Source organism: Mobula hypostoma, unplaced genomic scaffold (assembly GCF_963921235.1).
Source record: "Mobula hypostoma unplaced genomic scaffold, sMobHyp1.1 scaffold_56, whole genome shotgun sequence".
NCBI lineage: Eukaryota > Metazoa > Chordata > Chondrichthyes > Myliobatiformes > Myliobatidae > Mobula > Mobula hypostoma.
The window spans coordinates 180,693-198,317 of NW_026948269.1; the positions used below are offsets into that span (position 1 = coordinate 180,693).

Below are 17,625 nucleotides of genomic sequence, written 5' to 3' on the forward strand. Positions count from 1 at the left end.
GCAGGTATCCATATACAACTCTGAGTTTTTGTTCTTCTCCAGAGAGCCACGGAACAAAGGAAGAATATGAACGCCGTTCAGAGAGAAACATCAAGCTCCCCCAGCATAAAAAAAAGAACGGCACCTTAAAAAAAGTCTCTCCGCACAAAACGCAACAATAACATCGACCCCCCTCCCAAATAAAAACAACCCGACCCCGCACAACTGCGGAGGAGCTAAATATAATTCCTCTCTTTGATCAGCTGTCTGAGTGATTCCCTGACTCTGAGAGGAAGGGGTGTCTATGATCCACATTGTCAGGGTGTTGAGTTTACCAGGAGACAGAGACTGCAGGGACGAGAGGTTTTCTGTTCACTAATACACTGTGTGTGGACCCCGCTGGCAATTCTGGTGTTGTGACCCGAATCGAGACAAACACCACGCTGCCCACTCCACCAACAACACGGCACAGCCGGACACATAACAGGGGACTTTACATCTCACAACACTGGATTCAGTGATGAAACCCGTGATTAATGTTGTTGTCCCACTGAAATCATAAGAAACGTCCACTCAGGTGTTTTTAAATACGAGCGCTCCCCCACAGGTGACGTCACACAGGCGCTCCTACGCGCCTGACGTCACACATGGCCCCCCCCCACACCGGGATCTGCCCTCACGTGCGCGGTGTCTTACGTCACCCGCGCGCTGGTGAGCTCGAGCTTTATCGGTTTAACGGCTGGGCTACTAATCACGTGACTAGCCTCTTCCTCACCGCTGTCAACAGAGGAGTCAGGAGCTGCGCTATTCCCATTGGTGCACAGCAATGTCAATCACTGGTTACAACCAGTTGCCGAGGCGGACCGGCCGAGAGGGCGTTACCCCGCTGAAACGTCCCCCGTCAGTCACGATCTCTCCGGCAGCGCGGAACAAACTTCCAAGTAAATGTCCGCTTTTTGATTTATTTCCATTTCACTCCCGTAGTTCTGTAAATAGGGGACCGTCGTATTGTTGGGAAAGGGCCGGGCCCGAGCTCTGCCGGACGGCTGGAGCAGGGGTGCAGTGCCAATGTTTTAGGTGCCGGAGCTGTAAGAGGGGTGAATGATAAATTCGTGGCCTAAGTTAGAAGGCCTAGAGTTATACAGCTCTCGTTACATGCATGTGTAGTTCAACTGTTTGAGTGATTATGCAGAAAGTTTGAAGTTAATAACTTTTGTGGTATTTCTGTGTCAGATAATTGAAAATTACTAGGTTTTCTAAAATTGACTCCTTCCATCTCAGGCCACGAACTTACCGATCACCCCTCGGCATTTCAAGAATGAACGGCTTTATGTATGAGGAGCATTTGATGGTTCTGGTCCTGTGCTCAATGGAGTTCAGAGGGATGGTGGTGGTGGTGGGGGGATGTATGGTTAAGTAAACCTACCGAATGCTGAAAAGCCTGGATACAGTGGACATGGAGAAGATGTTTCCATTAGACATAGAGTCTGTGATCTGACAGCACAGTTTCAGTATAAAGATGATTGCTAAGTAGCTCCAGGGTTACAGGAGGAAGGCAGGAATATGGTGTTGGAATAAAAATCAGCCATGGTTGAGTGGTGGGGCAGACCAGATGGATTGAATCACCTAATTCTGTTCCTGTGTCTGATGTCTTACCATGACTGACTGATGGCTCCTTCTTATCCCATATCGTTTTGTGATGTGTGAGGGACAATAAAAGACTGTTCACTGAGATCATTATATCTGCCTTCAACGTTTAAATTTCAGCGAGTTTTGTTCTTAGTAACATTAAGCAGAAATGTTTGGTTCTCCTTTTTATTGTTAATGTGCTTCATTATCTTTCATGTTAAAGTTAAAGTGAGACATTAATTGGAAGAAAAACCCACAACTGGAATCAAACCACAACTGAAGACGAGGGAACAACAACAACTGAACCAGCCCGAGGATTGAGAGCATCAACTGGAGAGAATCCTTCTGATTTGGAGAAACCAGTGATTCAGTCAGGAGAAAGTTTGGTGAGTTACATTTACTCAAACATTGGTCCTTTAGACATTACATACCTGTACAAAGGAAGGTAGGAAATAGTTGGAGTGAGATTGAATGTGCCCAGAAGAGCCAGTTATGCCTCTGTCAGACCCAGTTGTAATCACTCCAGGTCTGGTAATGTGTTTCCAGCAGCCCAGCCCTTTAAAACAATTCCCATTCTGTGGAACTGGAATCCGGATAAAGTCACTCAGAGGCTGTATAAGTACAAACTCTTTATTCCAAGCACCCGGGGCTTACTCAGTCAGTCACTCAAACAGGAACAGTCTATGACTGTCCTGCCCAATCCACTAACTGACTAACAATTCCCCTTACACCACAGGTATATCCATCCAGATACCCCCCACACAAGACAGGCTGGAGCCAAAGTTATTTACTATACAGCCCCTAATTACAAAATAGTCATAATGGCTTACACGCATAGAACAGACTGAAGCTGTCCTATCTCTATGCATGAGTGCAAAAGGAGATAAGCATCCTGAAACCCTAGCTAGCTACCCTCAAGAAGAAATATGGCTCAGCATGGCTTAGCACATTTGTTGATCATCAGCAGTTTCTTTCAGAAAAACAGACTGCTATTGTTTAATAGAGTACAGCATTGACATCAGTGGGTAAAAACAGCCTACAACAGTAATTATTACAATGATATGTACAACTATCAGGGCATAATGCAATATCATGCCCCACATATTACCGGACAGGCCTTCGAAGACCACAATTTTGATCCTTTGGTGAACCTGTGTAAATCCTGCCCTACTTTGTTGATACTGTCAATCTCCTTGGCAGTGTGCTCGGAGAGGGATGTAATGTTAGTAGACTCATCAGGGATATAGGTGCAGCATTCTGTGTAAATAATAGCACAGGTTCCCCCTTTCTCAGCTAGGATAAAATCTGAAGCCATACGATTCTGTAGGACTGTTTGCCGGATTGCAAACATTTCATTGGATTTTTCTGTTACTTGGGCCTGTGTTTCTGTCAGGGCCCCTGCAGTATTGTGGCCAGCTCCTCAAGTGCTGTAGCCAAATTGATTATCTCTCCTGAATTCCTGGCTACTCCATAGGAGAGAAAAGCGATCATCCAAAATCGCTCAGTCTCAGCTTCTCCGCTGCTGGGCACCTGCAAGTATGGCCAGGATGCATGATTCCCAGTATCGGAATTTCCACTTGGTGGGGGCCTGAGATACCATCCCTCAAAACACTGACAGCCACAATCATCTCTGACTGGACCACAGTTCCTCACCTCACTTCCCCGTGTGTTTTTTGAGAAAGCCCAGGCTGAGAGTTCCTCACTCTGGTTGAGCAGGATTACTGACATTGGAATCATAGTTTTACTATGCTGGGGAATTTCGGCACAAACCTAGCGTGCCCCTAGTTCTACCTGTTTGGCATAGGTGTGACAGAGAGACAGAAAGGTGTTAACATGGGTGCCCCCAGATGCTGGGGTGAGCCCTCTCAAAGTCATAAACACGAACACCACTGTTACGTACCCGTAATGGTTCAAATGAACCAGCAGCAATAGACGACATCTGGAGTCTGGTTTTGATGTTCAAACCGCTATCTTTATTAGTATCTACTTATAATATAACAACTTAAGCAAGATAATCTAAAGTTAACAGTGTTATAAGTATAGATATGTGTAAATATAACTCCCAAACCATTGAGCTCAGGGAATACCAAGCTTAAAGCCTTTAGATGGTAAAGTATGAAAGTTCAGTTCATCCACGGAATAAATGATGAGAGATATTTGTAATCCAAGGTGAATGTCAAGAGAAGGCAATTACGTCGAATTCCACAGTGGTAAAACAGGCTAACAGTTGCCGTAGGTCTTATCCATCGTTGTCCCAAATCCACATATGAATTATCACCAAAAGTAGCTTATCACAGGGGTACCATCTTCAAAGGGAACTACCAACCAGGCAAGGGTGAACACACGGGTGGATACTACATGGCGGAGCAGACTCGATGGGCTGAATGGCCTACTTCTGCTCCTTTGTTTTGTGATCTTGTCTTGTGACAAGGTTTTCCCAATCCAGATCCAACACACAAGGTATTACCGACAGTGATTTCCACAGAATATCCCTTCTCACAAGTGGTTACCACATAACACACCCGAAACCAGCTAAGGGTTAACAAAAGTGGTAGCCACAGGATGCTCCAACAAAATCCACATATGCAATGTAAACATGCTGTATAGTCAAATAGTTCACTCTCTCTCTCTCAAACAGGAGCCGAGAAAGCCGACGGCTGACGTCACTCAGGCACTCTCTCCTAAAATGACAGTCCACGGCAAGAAACTGAGGGGTTAATCACACCACTATCAACCAAGACATTTTCCTTTAGTCTGAGAGAGTCCTACTACTCAGTTCCTTCAGTAACATGTTTGTAGTCTGTTCGATGTATCCACCGAGATTGCGCCTTCAGTTTCAGAGCCGTGGTAGTGGTCAGTAACAGCTGATATGGTCCTCTCCACCGAGGTCAGAGTTTCCCTCAATCCCAGTTCTTAATCAGAACAAAATTCCCAGGTTCTATGGTGGGATAGTCACTCCTCTCTGCGGGGTAGTTCTCTTCCTTGTAAGCCTGTCGTACCTGTGAATGTAATGCTTAGAAAATTTTGGTTAGTTGGCATATATAATTCCCCATTTCTTTCCCGAGGGTATGCGTATCCAATTTTGCTGGTAGACTTTCTGGGAGCAATGGTACACAAGGTCTTGGTCCCCAGGGTGTCCTCATGGGCTGTCCATAAATGATTTCAGCTGGTGACAACCCTGTTTCCCCCTGTGGGGTAACCCTCATGTGGAATAAGACTAACGGTAGGACCTTCACCAAGTGAGTCCAGTCTCTGCTGTTAGTTTGGCCAATTTACTCTTCAGAGTGCCATTGGCTGTTTCCACTATGCCAGCGGCCCGTGGGTGGTGTACACAGTAGAATTGTTGCTTGTTAGCTAGTTCGTTACATACTCCTTTGTTTACTTTTGCCACAAAGTGTAGGCCATTGTCAGAGCTCAGCATCTCTGGCAGGCCGTACCTGGGAGATATTTCCTGTAATAATACCTTCACAACAGTCATAACAGTATTATTAGTAGTTGAAATAGCTTCAATCCATCTACTAAACACATCTATAATAACTAAGCAGTATCGATAGCAATGTACTCTAGGCAATTCAATATAATCAACTTGTAGACATAAAATAGGTCCACCTGTCAAGGGAGTCGTACCTGGTGTGCAGGGTACAGGTTACCAACCATTCCCTCCCTTGCTAGGTGTGTACAATTATGTATATAATCGACCGATATTGGTAAAAACTGTGCAGGAACACAAACCTGTCCCACTGGGTTGATCCAAAAACCTAGATCGGGGTCTTTCTGGCACCCCACCTGGGACCACAGTTTGCGCTCCTCCTCAGAGGCGTCCCCCTGAAAAGTACGTACCTCCCGCATGTCTGGCAAACCTGTCCTGCTTAAGTCATGGAGGGTTGCTTGACGGGAATCCAAGGGAACTACAACTACCGAGGATTCTGCTGCAATTTTTGCTGTCTTATCTGCTAAAGCATTGCCTTTAGTGACCAGGTCGGACATGCGGGTGTAGGCCGCACATTTAGTAATAGCCAAAACTTGAGGTAGCTGTAGAGCGGCATTACTAATGGGGTGGCCAGAGGAATCAGGAATCCCCATGTTCCCAGAGAGCCCCGTAGTCATGTGCAACTTCAAATGCATAACGGGAGTCTGTGAAAATGTTCACACTTTAGTCTGTTGCTAGGATACAGACACGAGTCAGAGCAAGCAGCTCAGCCTTCTGGGCGGAGACAGCTGCTTCAAAAGAGGCCTGCTCAACTATTTCACTGTCTGTCACTATCGCATAGCCAGAATATCGTTTTCCTGCTGGATCCACAAAACAACTTCCATCCTCATAAAACGTTGCCTCGGTCTTGAGGGGGTATTGCGGAATGGATGGGAAAGTCTGTCATTCACGGTGATCCGGACAGGGGGGCAGTTGGTGTGGTCAACTTCATGGCCGGAAATTGCCCAGAGATGAGTCTTGAGTTCAGTCAATATTAAAAGAGTGTCTTCAGATGTCCCGTCTTCACCTCCGACTCCTTCCAGTATCAGAGTTGGCCGTGGCCAAGTCTTGCCAGTCTCCCTTGCTGCTGGAGGTTTGTTTCGTCAAGGTGATGGCAAGGAACCTTAGGTTCTTTGGCTTGAACCCAGGGCAAACCCTAATGGTGGTATGGGGAACCACCAGTCCTGTCTGTGGCCAAAGGAAATCCGGAACTTCGGCAAGTAATGCACTGCCCTCTCTTGGTTTGACCTCTCCAATCACCATGACTGGGAACGTCTGTCCCTCGAGGGGTGCATAATATTGGCTTTCCTCAGTTGAGCACCCCGTAGGGTCATAGCACAGAGTCACATGAGAGTTGGCCGCTGGCAGAAGGGGTTCAAACGCAGTGGAGTTCAGATTAAGTTCCCACCACTGGGGAGGGCGGAAACTGGGGAAGCAGTTGATTGTTCGCTAGTACCAGGGTGATACCCTTGTCCATGCATAGAATCTCAACTTCCAACGGACAGAGCAAGTCTCTCCCTGCTAGATTACACCCCTGACTGGTGGTGACTGTAAATGAAACCACACACTGGGTCCCCCTGGAATTCCACTTTCAGTGGCCGAGTACGTGAATACGTACGTTCCGTGCCTTCAAACCCAGACAGAGTGATTGTAGAATCTGATAGCTGGAATCTCTTTTCTGATACTATTTCCTGATTGAGAGTGGTTGTGGTTGCCCCCATATCAATCATAAACGGAATTGGAATTCCGGCAAATTGCAATATTATGTTGGGCTCTTCCCGAGGGGTGGTACTCATGTTAGGAAGCTTCCTTGCTTGTCAATTTCTGAACACGTTGTTGTCCCCACCTGTCCCTTGGTAGGTTTTTGTTCCCATTTTGATCCCCAGATATAGCTTGCTCGCGTTCTTCTTCCGCTAACATATTCACTTTTAATATTAGTTCCCTTCAGGGTTGATCGGGATTTGAAAGCCGGGTCCCAATAATATGTCAAAGCTCGTCGCATTCGATTTCGGTCATTATCAGTCTAATCCATGTTATTTGTTTTAATCATGTTGGCTAACTTAGTTGGTAAGCATTGGAGCAGTAAGGCATTAAACTGGGGGACGGATTCCCATCATTAAAGGCTTGGTCTCCTGTGAAAGTGCCGTAGCAGGCCACAAATCATGCCCAATAGTCTTGTCCCGATTCCCCAGGCTTAGGTTTGCATTAAAGTATTTTTGTGATGTTTGAAGGTTGTTGGAGAGCCCTCTCCAAGGCTTGAATGATCCATTCTGTCTGTTCATTCTTATTAGGGTTTCCCGCCTGTAAATCCTGATAGGTTTGGTATCTCAATTCTGCCTTCCATTTCCACCCCTCCTCAGCTGAGGGAATCATGCAGCAGAGACAGAATAAATCTTGCGGGGTCGCATTGTACATTTCTGTAGTACTGCGGACATACTGAACAAACTGTGCTGGATTTTCTGTTCTATCTGGGGCCTGATTCATGATCATTATCATTTCCTGAGGCTTCCAGGGTGCAGACAGAGGAATCACAGAGGGCTGTCCCTCCTCCTGCTCATGGATTGGGCAGCATTCGGGTGGGCAGTTCATCACGGTCACTGTCCTTAAATAGGGTCGGTATACCAGACACGGTTTCAGGATCCCTTGTTTCCCTATCAGTTCGAACTTTAGACTGATGTTTCTACCCTTCTCTCCTATCTAGTGCGGCATTGGTTTGCTTACATTGTTTTTTCTACTCTTGTTTTCGGCCCCATTCACCTATTCACGCTCTGCTTTTAGCGTCCTCCAACCTTTGGCGTTCCTACTCCAGTACATACCTCTATCCCTTTGTCACATGCATCATTCCCCCAACATGCTAATAATATACTGCTCCACTTTACATCTGCCTTTTCTTTCCATTCCCTTTTTAACAATTTCCACTTCTTTCCACAGTTCTTTTTCCATATTGAATTTACTGCTTGTTCTCATGAGGTAATATCCTAGGTTCCTCCCCCCCCCCCCCACCCAGTGGCCACATTTTGTTCCCCCAATTTCTTATTCAGCGCTGCACTCAACATTCGCAAATCTTTTTCCTTGTCTGGAAAACTCTCACACATACTGTGTAGGGCTGCTCCTGGCCCACTCATGTCAATCGACTGCAATTGACCCATGTTCTCTTAGTAATTTACCCGGCATGAAGCCTCCTGCTCAATTAACAATCAGATAAATTTACCCAACACACATCAAAGTTGCTGGTGAACACAGCAGGCCAGGCAGCATCTCTAGGAAGAGGTACAGTCGACGTTTCGGGCCGAGACCCTTCGTCAGGGTCTCTATATGAAATTCACTGTACACATGTTGTCACTGGGTAAAAAAATGCACAGTACAAGATTTAAGTGCACACTGGTCATTACAAATTAGAGAGGACATTGGTGGGAAGGTGGAGAGACCTCCAGTATCCCTGATGCCCTCACCTACAAGATGTGCATCCAGCTGCAGCTTGTAACCCTGCACTTCAAGGAGTTGGAACTTGAAATGGATGAATTCCTGATCATCCAGGAGATGGAGGGGTTGATAGATATAACATGAAGAGAGGTAAGTTACACCCAAGGTGCAGGACACATGATACTGGGTGAGAGTCAGGAAGGAGAATGAGTTTAAATAGCCATTGCAGAGTACTCTTGTTGCTAACCTGCACAACAACAGTTGGACCACTTTAGAAGCTGTTGCGGGGGATTACCTGGCAGAGGAAAGTCAAGGCAGTGATAGGGGATTCGTTAGTTAGGGGAACAGAACAAGAGAGGAGTAATATCCCAGTGGTAAGGCTTGCTTGTGCTCGCGTGGGGGGAGGGGGTGATGTGGTTAAAGTAAGTTGTAGGAGGAATGGGAGCCAAACTGAGAGAACAGATAGTGGAGAGGGTGAATTGAATTGAATTGACTTTATCACATACATCCTTCATATACATGAGGAGTAGAAATCTTTACGTTACGTCTCCGTCTAAATATAGTAACTTATAATAAATAGTTTGTACATAGGACAGTCCATGTAACATAAAAATGCAATTGTATCAGCATGAATTAATCTGTCTGATGGCCGGGTGGAAGATGATACCCTGGATCCTGTTTGTCCTTTGCTGTGGTACCGTTTCCTGGATGATAGCAGCAGGAACAGTTTTTGCTTGTGGTGAATTGGGTCTCTCAATATCCTTTCGGCCCTTTTTACACACCTATTTCTGTAAATGTCCTGAATAGTGGGAAGTTCACATCTACAGATGTGCTGGGATGTCTGCACCACTCTCTGCAGGTTCCGGCGATTCAGGGAAGTACAGTTCCCATACCAGGCAGTGATGCAGCCAGTCAGGATGCTCTCACTTGTGTCCATGTAGAAAGTTCTTAGGATTTGGGGTCCCATCCCAAACTTCTTCAACCATCTGATGTGAAGGCGGTGCTGTTGTGCTCTTTTCACAGCACAGCCGGTATGTACAGACCATGTGAGATCCTTGGTGATATTTATGCCGAGGAACTTAAAGCTGTTCACCCTCTCAACCCCAGCTCCATTGATGACAATAGGGGTTAGCCTGTCTCCATTCCTACTGTCGTCCACAATCAGCTCCTTTGTTTTTGTGACAATGAGAGAGAGGTTGTTTTCTTGACACCAGTCAGATGTTGTTCAGACCTCACATAGAGTCAGCAATCAAATGGTTGAGCATGGTGCGATGAATGTGCTGAGCTGTGTATATCACAATGCAGGAAGCATCGTAGGAAAGCCAGATGAGCTCAGGCAGGGAATTATGATATTGTAGCCATTATTGGGACTTGGTTACACCCAACAGTCTGAGGGATTTAGAGGAACAAAGTTGTAGAGAGATCGCAGACCATGCCAAGAAACAAAAGTTGATTCAGTAAGTGATTTTAACTTTCCATATATTGACTGGGACTCCCATACTGTAAAAGGGGGAAGAGTTTGTCAAATGTGCTCTTAATCAGTACGTAGAATTCCTGACATTGAAGTGTGCAATAAGCTGTTAGGAAATGATCCAGGGTTGGTGACAGAAATTAGTGATCTTTTTTCTTTTTTAATCTTTTTATTAATTTTCAAGTTCATAAACATATTAACAATAGTGATACAAAGATTGGAATTACCTTATTGTTATTAAACATATACAAAAAATACTACAAATAGTCCAAGTGTAATAGACTTCCAAACTCTCGATATAGTTCATCATGAAGAAAAAAGAAATGAAAAGAAAATGATATTGCAAAAAAACCCCAAAAACAAAAAAAGAGAAATAGAACTAATTGCTAAACCCTAAAAAAAGCAAACAGAACAAAACAAGGTTGAACCAATATATTGGATCGAATACATTCATTAATGTCATCAACCGAAGGATCAAACATGACACTTCTGATTTTTTCTAAATTTAAACATGATATAGTTTGGGAAAACCATTGAAATGTAGTAGGTGGGGGGGGGGGGTTGGTTTCTTTCCAATTTAATAAAATGGATCTTCTGGCCATTAATGTAACAAATGGGATTATCCGACAAGCTGAAGAGGATAAAGATCTATGTTCCGTCATTGACAAACCAAAACTTGCCATAATTGGATGGAGTTGTAAATCAAAACGCAAAACTGTTAAAATAATATCAAAAAAATCTTTCCAGAATTTTTCCAAGAGGGGCGAGCTCAGAACATATAAGTCAAAGAAGCCACCTCAAAGTGACATCTGTCACAAATAGGATTTATATGGGAGTAAAAACAGGAATTAGTGATCATAATGCCATGAGATTCAAAGTAAATATGAGAAAAGAGAGGTCTGGACAATGGGTTGAGATTCTAAATATGAGAAAGGGCAATTTTGATGGTATCAGAAGGGATCTGACAAGTGTGGTTTGGGACAGGCCATTTTCTGGCAAAGGAGTACTTGGTAAGTGGGAGGCCTTCAGAAGTGAAGTTTCGAGGGTGCAGAGTTTGTATGTGCCTGCCAAAATAAAAGTGGAAAGGCAACTGGTGCAGGGAACCGTGGTTTTCAAGAGAAATTGAGGCCCTGGATATTTTGTTCCTCTAAATGCCTCAGACTGTTGGGTGCTACAAAGACTCATTAATGACTCCAATATCATAATTCCACCCCAGAGCTCATCTAACTTTTTTTTTAGTCGTCTTCTGTTGGTTTCTAAAAGCTTCTCAATAGTTTTTGCTCATTATTTGCCCTCTCTTTGGCTTTTTATGTTGGCTTTGGCTTCTCATTTCAGCCATGGTTGTGTCCTCCACTAATTCTTCCACTTCTTTGGGATGTATCGATCACTCAGCTCCCGAATTGCTCCCAGAAATTCCAGCCATTGCTGCTCCGTTGTCACTCCTGCCTTTTCCCTTCCAAACAAGTTTGGCCAGCTTCTCTGTCACAGAAACATGGAGTAATTCAGTACAGAAACAGGCTATTTGGCCCATCTAGTCAATTCTGAAAAAAACATTTAAGCTGTCTAATGCAACTACCTGCACCAGGATGATTGCCCTCCATACCCTTACCATCCAGGCTCCCATCCGAACTTCTGTTAAATGGTGAAACTGAGCACATATTCACCACTTGTGTTGGCATCTCATTCCACACTCTCACGGCCATTTCAGTAAAGAGCTTTTCCACATGTTCCCGTTAAATTTTCACCTTCCCCACGTACCCATGACGTCTGGTTGTCATCCCACCCAACTTTGGTGGAAAAAGCTGCTTGCATTTACCCTATCTATACCCTCATAATTTTGTATACTTCCAACAAATCCTCAAAGCAACATATAATTTCCTTGTTTATGTTTAGAGCCTTTTTCAGGTGTAAAAGATGATGAGGGGCATTGATCGTGTGGATAGCCATAGGTTTTTTTTCCAAAGGCTGAAATGGCTAACACGAGGGGGCATAGTTTTAAGGTGCTTGGAAATAAATACCAAGGGGATGTCAGGCTAAGTTTTTTACACAGAGAGTGCTGGGTGCGTGGAATGCACTGCCAGCTATTTGTGTGAGAGTGTTTCAGTTACTGTGGGGCCAGGAGCCCATGCAGCTCAGTGGGAACAGGGAATAATACCAATGGAGAGAGTCAGACTGAGCCAGGTCACAGATTGGAGATGGCAGAAATGCTCCATTCTTATAGAGACAGGAAGAGCATCAGAGAATTTGATGGTCATTCCAGATACCAGCACTGTGCCCAGTGAGAAAATAATTTCTCTCTCCAACTTGGGTTGAACTTCACTGTAACAGTGTGATGTCAGATCACACCTTGGCAACTAAAGTGATCTCATCTGAAACGTTGTCTTTCACCCACTGATGGATTTTGTAAATCTTTTTACAGGTTAAAAATGACAAGGAATTTGTCTACGGGAATCTCGAACACAACACACCAGTTTTGCTGTCTCTGTCCAGATATTTAAGAAGTGGAGCAAGGGATTCACTCGATCATCCTTCCTGCTCAGACTGTGGGGAGGGATTCACTCGATCATCTGACCGACTGACATGCCCGTCATTTTACACGGGGGGGGAACCCATTCATCTGCTCAGACAGTGGGAATGGATTCAGTCGGTCATTTCAACTGAAGGTACATCAGCAAGTTCACACTGGGACAAGGCCATTCACCTGTTCTGTGTGTGAGAAGGGATTCAGTTGGTTTTCCCACCTGTGGACACACCAGTCAGTTCACACTGGGCAGAGGCTGCTCATCAGCTGAATTTCTGGGGAAGGATTCACTCGGTCATCTGACTTAATGGCTCACCAGCGAATTCACACCGGGGAGCGGCCGTTCACCTGCTCAGACTGCGGGAAGGGATTCACTCAGTCATCCGAACTACTGGTACACAAGTCAGTTCACACTGGGGAGAAGCCATTCAGCTGCTCAGACTGTGGGAAGGGATTCACTTGCTCATCTAAACTAAAGGTACATCAGCGAATTCACACTGGTGAGAGGCCATTCATCTGCTCAGAATGTGGGACAGGATTCACTCAGTCATCGACCCTAATGGCACACCAGCGAGTTCACACCTTGGAGCGGCCATTCACCTGCTCGGACTGTGGGAGGGGATTCACTTGTTCATCTCAACTGAGGGAACATCACCGAGTTCACACTAGGGAGCGGCCGTACACCTGCTCAGACTGTGGGAAGGGATTCACTTGGTCATCTCAACTGAAGGTACATCAGCGAGTTCACACTGGAGAGAGGCCGTTCACCTGCTCGGACTGCGGGAAAGGATTCACTTGCTTATCTACACTGAAGGTACATCAGCGAGTTCACACTGGAGAGAGGCCGTTCACCTGCTCAGACTGTGGGAAGAGATTCATTGAGTCATTCCACCTACTGGTACACAAGTCAATTCACACTGGGGAGAAGCCATTCACCTGCTCAGTGTGTGGGAGGGGATTCACTCAGTCATCTAAACTGAAGGAACATCAGAGAGTTCACACTGGAGAGAGGCCCTTTACCTGCTCAGACTGCGGGAAGGGATTCACTCGGTCATCCCACCTCTTGAGACACCAGTCAGTTCACACTGGGGAGCGGCCGTTCACCTGCTCAGACTGTGGGAAGGGATTCACTTGCTCATCACAACTGAAGGTACATCAGAGAGTTCACACTGGAGAGAGGCCATTCACCTGCTCAGTCTGTGGGAAGGGGTTCACCTGCTCATCCCAACTGAAGGTACATCAGCGAGTTCACACTGGGGAGAGACCGTTCACCTGCTCAGACTGTGGGAAAGGATTCACTTCGTCATCTGATCTTAAGGTACATCAACGTGTTCACACTGGGGAGAGGCCGTTCACCTGCTCAGTCTGTCAGAAGGGATTCACTTCGTCATCTCAACTGAAGGTACATCAGCGTGTTCACTCCGGTGAGAGGCCGTTCACCTGCTCAGACTGTGGGCAGGGATTCACTCAGTCATCTGACCTACTGGTACACAAGTCAGTTCACACTGGAGAGAGACCGTTCACCTGCTCAGACTGTGGGAAGGGATTCACTCGGTCATCTGACCTGCTGGTACACAAGTCAGTTCACAATGGAGAGAGCCCGTTCACCTGCTCAGACTGTGGGAAGGGATTTACTCGGTCATCTAAACTGAAGGAACATCAGCGGGTTCACACTGGGGAGAGACCGTTCACCTGCTCAGTCTGTGGGAAGGGGTTCACTTGGTCATCCACCCTAATGACACACCAACGAGTTCACACCAGGGAGCGGCCATTCACCTGCTTGGACTGTGGGAAGGGATTCACTGTGTCATCTAATCTGAAGGTACATCAGCGAATTCACACTGGGGAGACGCCGTTCACCTGCTCAGTCTGTGGGAAGGGATTCACTTGGTCATCTCAACTACAGAGACACCAGTCAGTTCACACTGGAAAGAGGCCAATCACCTGCTGAGACATTGGGAAGAGATTCACTCAGCCAAATCAACCAAATGTGCATCACTGAGTTCATACTGGGGAGAGGCTGTTCACCTGCTGTGAATGTGGGAATGGATTCACTCAGTCATCTATCGTTATGTAAATCTTGCTTCAGCTAGCAGCTTAATATAGGGGATGATAGCCCCCCAGCCCGGCCAAACTTAAGAAATCTCGTTTGGGTGGATGCTGCATGATGTGTCCACTGTTACAAATCAGTACCCCGAAATAACAAACGGTACATAATATGTGATTAAATGATTGAAATTTTTAACTCTTACTTTGACTGAGTCTGAGGAACTGGTGTAGGGGGCAGGGTTTCAGATTTCAGGATCATTGGGATCTCTTCTGGGGCAGGTGGGACCTGTACAAGAGAGGCGGGTTACACCTGAACTACAAGGGGACCGGTATCCTTGCGCGGAGGTTTTTAGTGCTGTTGGGGAGGGTTTAAACTAGATTTGTAAGGCAATGGGAACCAAAGTTCATGCAGAGTCACAAATAGAAGAGTTGTGTGTAGTGGTAATAATCTTCTGAGGTGTGTCTATTTCAATCAAAGAGTATTGTGGGGAAGGCAGATGAGCTGAGGGCATGGATTGACACATGGAATGACGACGTTATAGCCATTAGTGAAACTTGTCTGCAGGAGGGTCGGGACCGGCAGCTTAATGTTCCAGGGTTCCGATGTTTCAGACGTGATAGAGGCAGAGGAATGAAGGGTGGCAGGTTGGCATTGCTAGTCAGGGAAAATGTTACAGCAGAGCTCAGGCAGAACAGATTAGGGGCCATGTGAGTGGAGCTGAGAAACAGGAAAGGTATGACCACATTAATGGGGTTATATTATAGACCACCCAATAGTCAGCGGGAATTGGAGGAGCATATCTGCAAAGAGATAGCAGACAACTGCAGGAAACATAAAGTAGTGATAGTAGGGGATTTTAATTTTACATATTGATTGGGTCTCCCATGCTGTTTAAGGTCTAGATGGTTAGAGTTTGTAAAATGTATTCAGGAAAGTTTTCTGAATCAATATATAGAGGTACCAACTAGGGAGGATGCAATATTAGATCTCCTATTAGGAAATGAGTTAGGACAGGTGACGTAAGTGTGTATAGGGGAACACTTTGGTTCCAGTGATCATAACACCATTAGTTTCAACTTGATCATGGATAAAAATAGATCTGGTCATCGGGTTGAGGTTCTAAACTGGAATAAGGCCAAATTTGAAGAAATGAGAAAGGATCTAAAACGTGTGGATTGGGACAGGTTGTCCTCTGGCAAGGATGTGATTGGTAAGTGGGAGGCCTTCAAAGGTGAAGTTTTGAGAGTGCAGAGTTTGTATGATCCTGTCAAGATTAAAGGCAAAGTGCAAAAGAATAAGGAACCTTGGTTCTCAAGGGATATTGGAACTCTGATAAAGATGAAGATGGAGATGTATGACATGTATAGGAAACAGGGAGCAAATAAGATGCTTGAGGAGTATAAAAAGTGCAAGGGTGATAAGGGATAAAATTGGTCCTCTTGAAGATCAGAGTGGTTGGCTATGTATGGAACCAAAAGAAATGGGGGAGATCTTAAATGTTTTTTTTGTGCCTGTATTTAAGAAGGAAACTGGCATGGAGTCTATGGAAATAAGGCAAACAAGTAATGAGGTCATGGAAACTATACAGATTGAAGAGGTGGAGCTGCTTGCTATCTTGAGGCAAATTGGAGTAGTTAAATCCCCAGGACCTGGCAGGGTATTCCCTCGGAACTTGAAGGAGACTAGTGTTGAAATTGCAGGGGATCTGGCAGATATATTTAAAATTTTGGTATCTATGGGTGAGGTGCCGGAGGATTGGAGGATAGCTCATGTTGTTCTGTTGTTTAAAAAGGGTCTAAAAGTAATCCGGGAAATTATTGGCCAGTAAGTTTGACGTTAGTAGTAGGTAAATTATTTTATGTAGTACTAAGAGATAGGATCTACAAGTATTTGGATAGACAGGGACTTATGAAGGAGAGTCAACATGGCTTTGTGCATGGTAGGTCATGTTTAACCAATCTATCAGAGTTTTTAGAGGAGGTTACCAGAAAAGTGGATGGAGGGAAGGCAGTGGATGTTGTCTGCATGGACTTCAGTAAGGCCTTTGACGAGGTCCCGCATGGGAGGTTAGTTAGGAAGATCCAGTTCCTAGCTATATATGGAGAGGTAGTAAATTGGATTAGACATTGGGTCAATGAAAGAAGCCAGAGAGTGGTAGTACAGAATTGCTTCTCAGGGTGGAGGCCTGTGATGAGTGGTGTGCCACAGGGATCAGTGCAGGGTCCATTGTTATTTGTCATCTATATCAATGATCTGGATGAAAATGTGGCAAAAGAAAATTGGATCAAATTTGCTGATGATACAAAGATTGGACGTGTAGTGGACAGTGAGGAAGGTTTTCAAAGCTTGCAGAGGAATTTGGACCAGCTGGGAAAATGGGCTGAAAAATGGCATATGGAGTTTAATACAGACAAGCGTGAGGTATTGCACTTTGGAAGGACAAACCAAGGTAGAGCATACAGGGTAAATGGTAGGGTACTGAGGAGTGCAGTAGAACAGAGGGATCTGGGAATACAGATACAAAATTCCCTAAAAGTGGCGAAGAGAGCTTTTGGTACATTGGCCTTTATAAATCAAAGTATTGAGTATTAGAGTTGGAATGTTATGGTGAGGTTGTATAACGCATTGCTGAGGCCAAATTTGGAGTATTGTGTTCAGTTTTGGTCACCAAATTACAGGAAGGATATTAATAAGGTTGAAAGAGTGCAGAGAAGGTTTACAAGGATGTTGCCGGGACTTGAGAAACTCAGTTACAGAGAAAGTTTGAATAGGTTAGGACATTATTCCCTGGAGCGTAGAAGAATGAGTGGAGATTTGATAGAGGTATATAAAATTATGGTGGGTAGAGATGGAGTGAATACAAGCAGGCTTTTTCCACTGAGGCAAGGGGAGAAAAAAAAAAGCAGAGGAGATGGGTTAAGGATGAAGGGGGAAAAGTTTAAAGGGAATATGGGGGGGGGGGTTCTTCACACAGAGAGTGGTGGGAGTTTGGAATGAGCTGCCAGATGAAGTGGTAAATGCGGGCTCACTTTTAACATTTAAGAAAAACTTGGACAGGTACATGGATGAGAGGTGTATGGAGA

At 45.1% G+C, this 17,625-nt stretch overlaps 1 protein-coding gene across 1 annotated transcript; it reads left to right on the forward strand.

The window, feature by feature from the left end:
- Positions 1-818: 818 nt before the first annotated feature.
- On the forward strand, positions 819-14,694 carry LOC134342274 (zinc finger protein 420-like). The gene is made up of 3 exons (XM_063040242.1): positions 819-920; positions 1,832-1,994; positions 12,391-14,694. Exon 3 carries the CDS (start codon positions 12,800-12,802, stop codon positions 14,441-14,443), a length of 1,644 nt encoding a protein of 547 aa, XP_062896312.1. The 5' UTR covers positions 819-920; positions 1,832-1,994; positions 12,391-12,799; the 3' UTR covers positions 14,444-14,694.
- Positions 14,695-17,625: the final 2,931 nt, after the last annotated feature.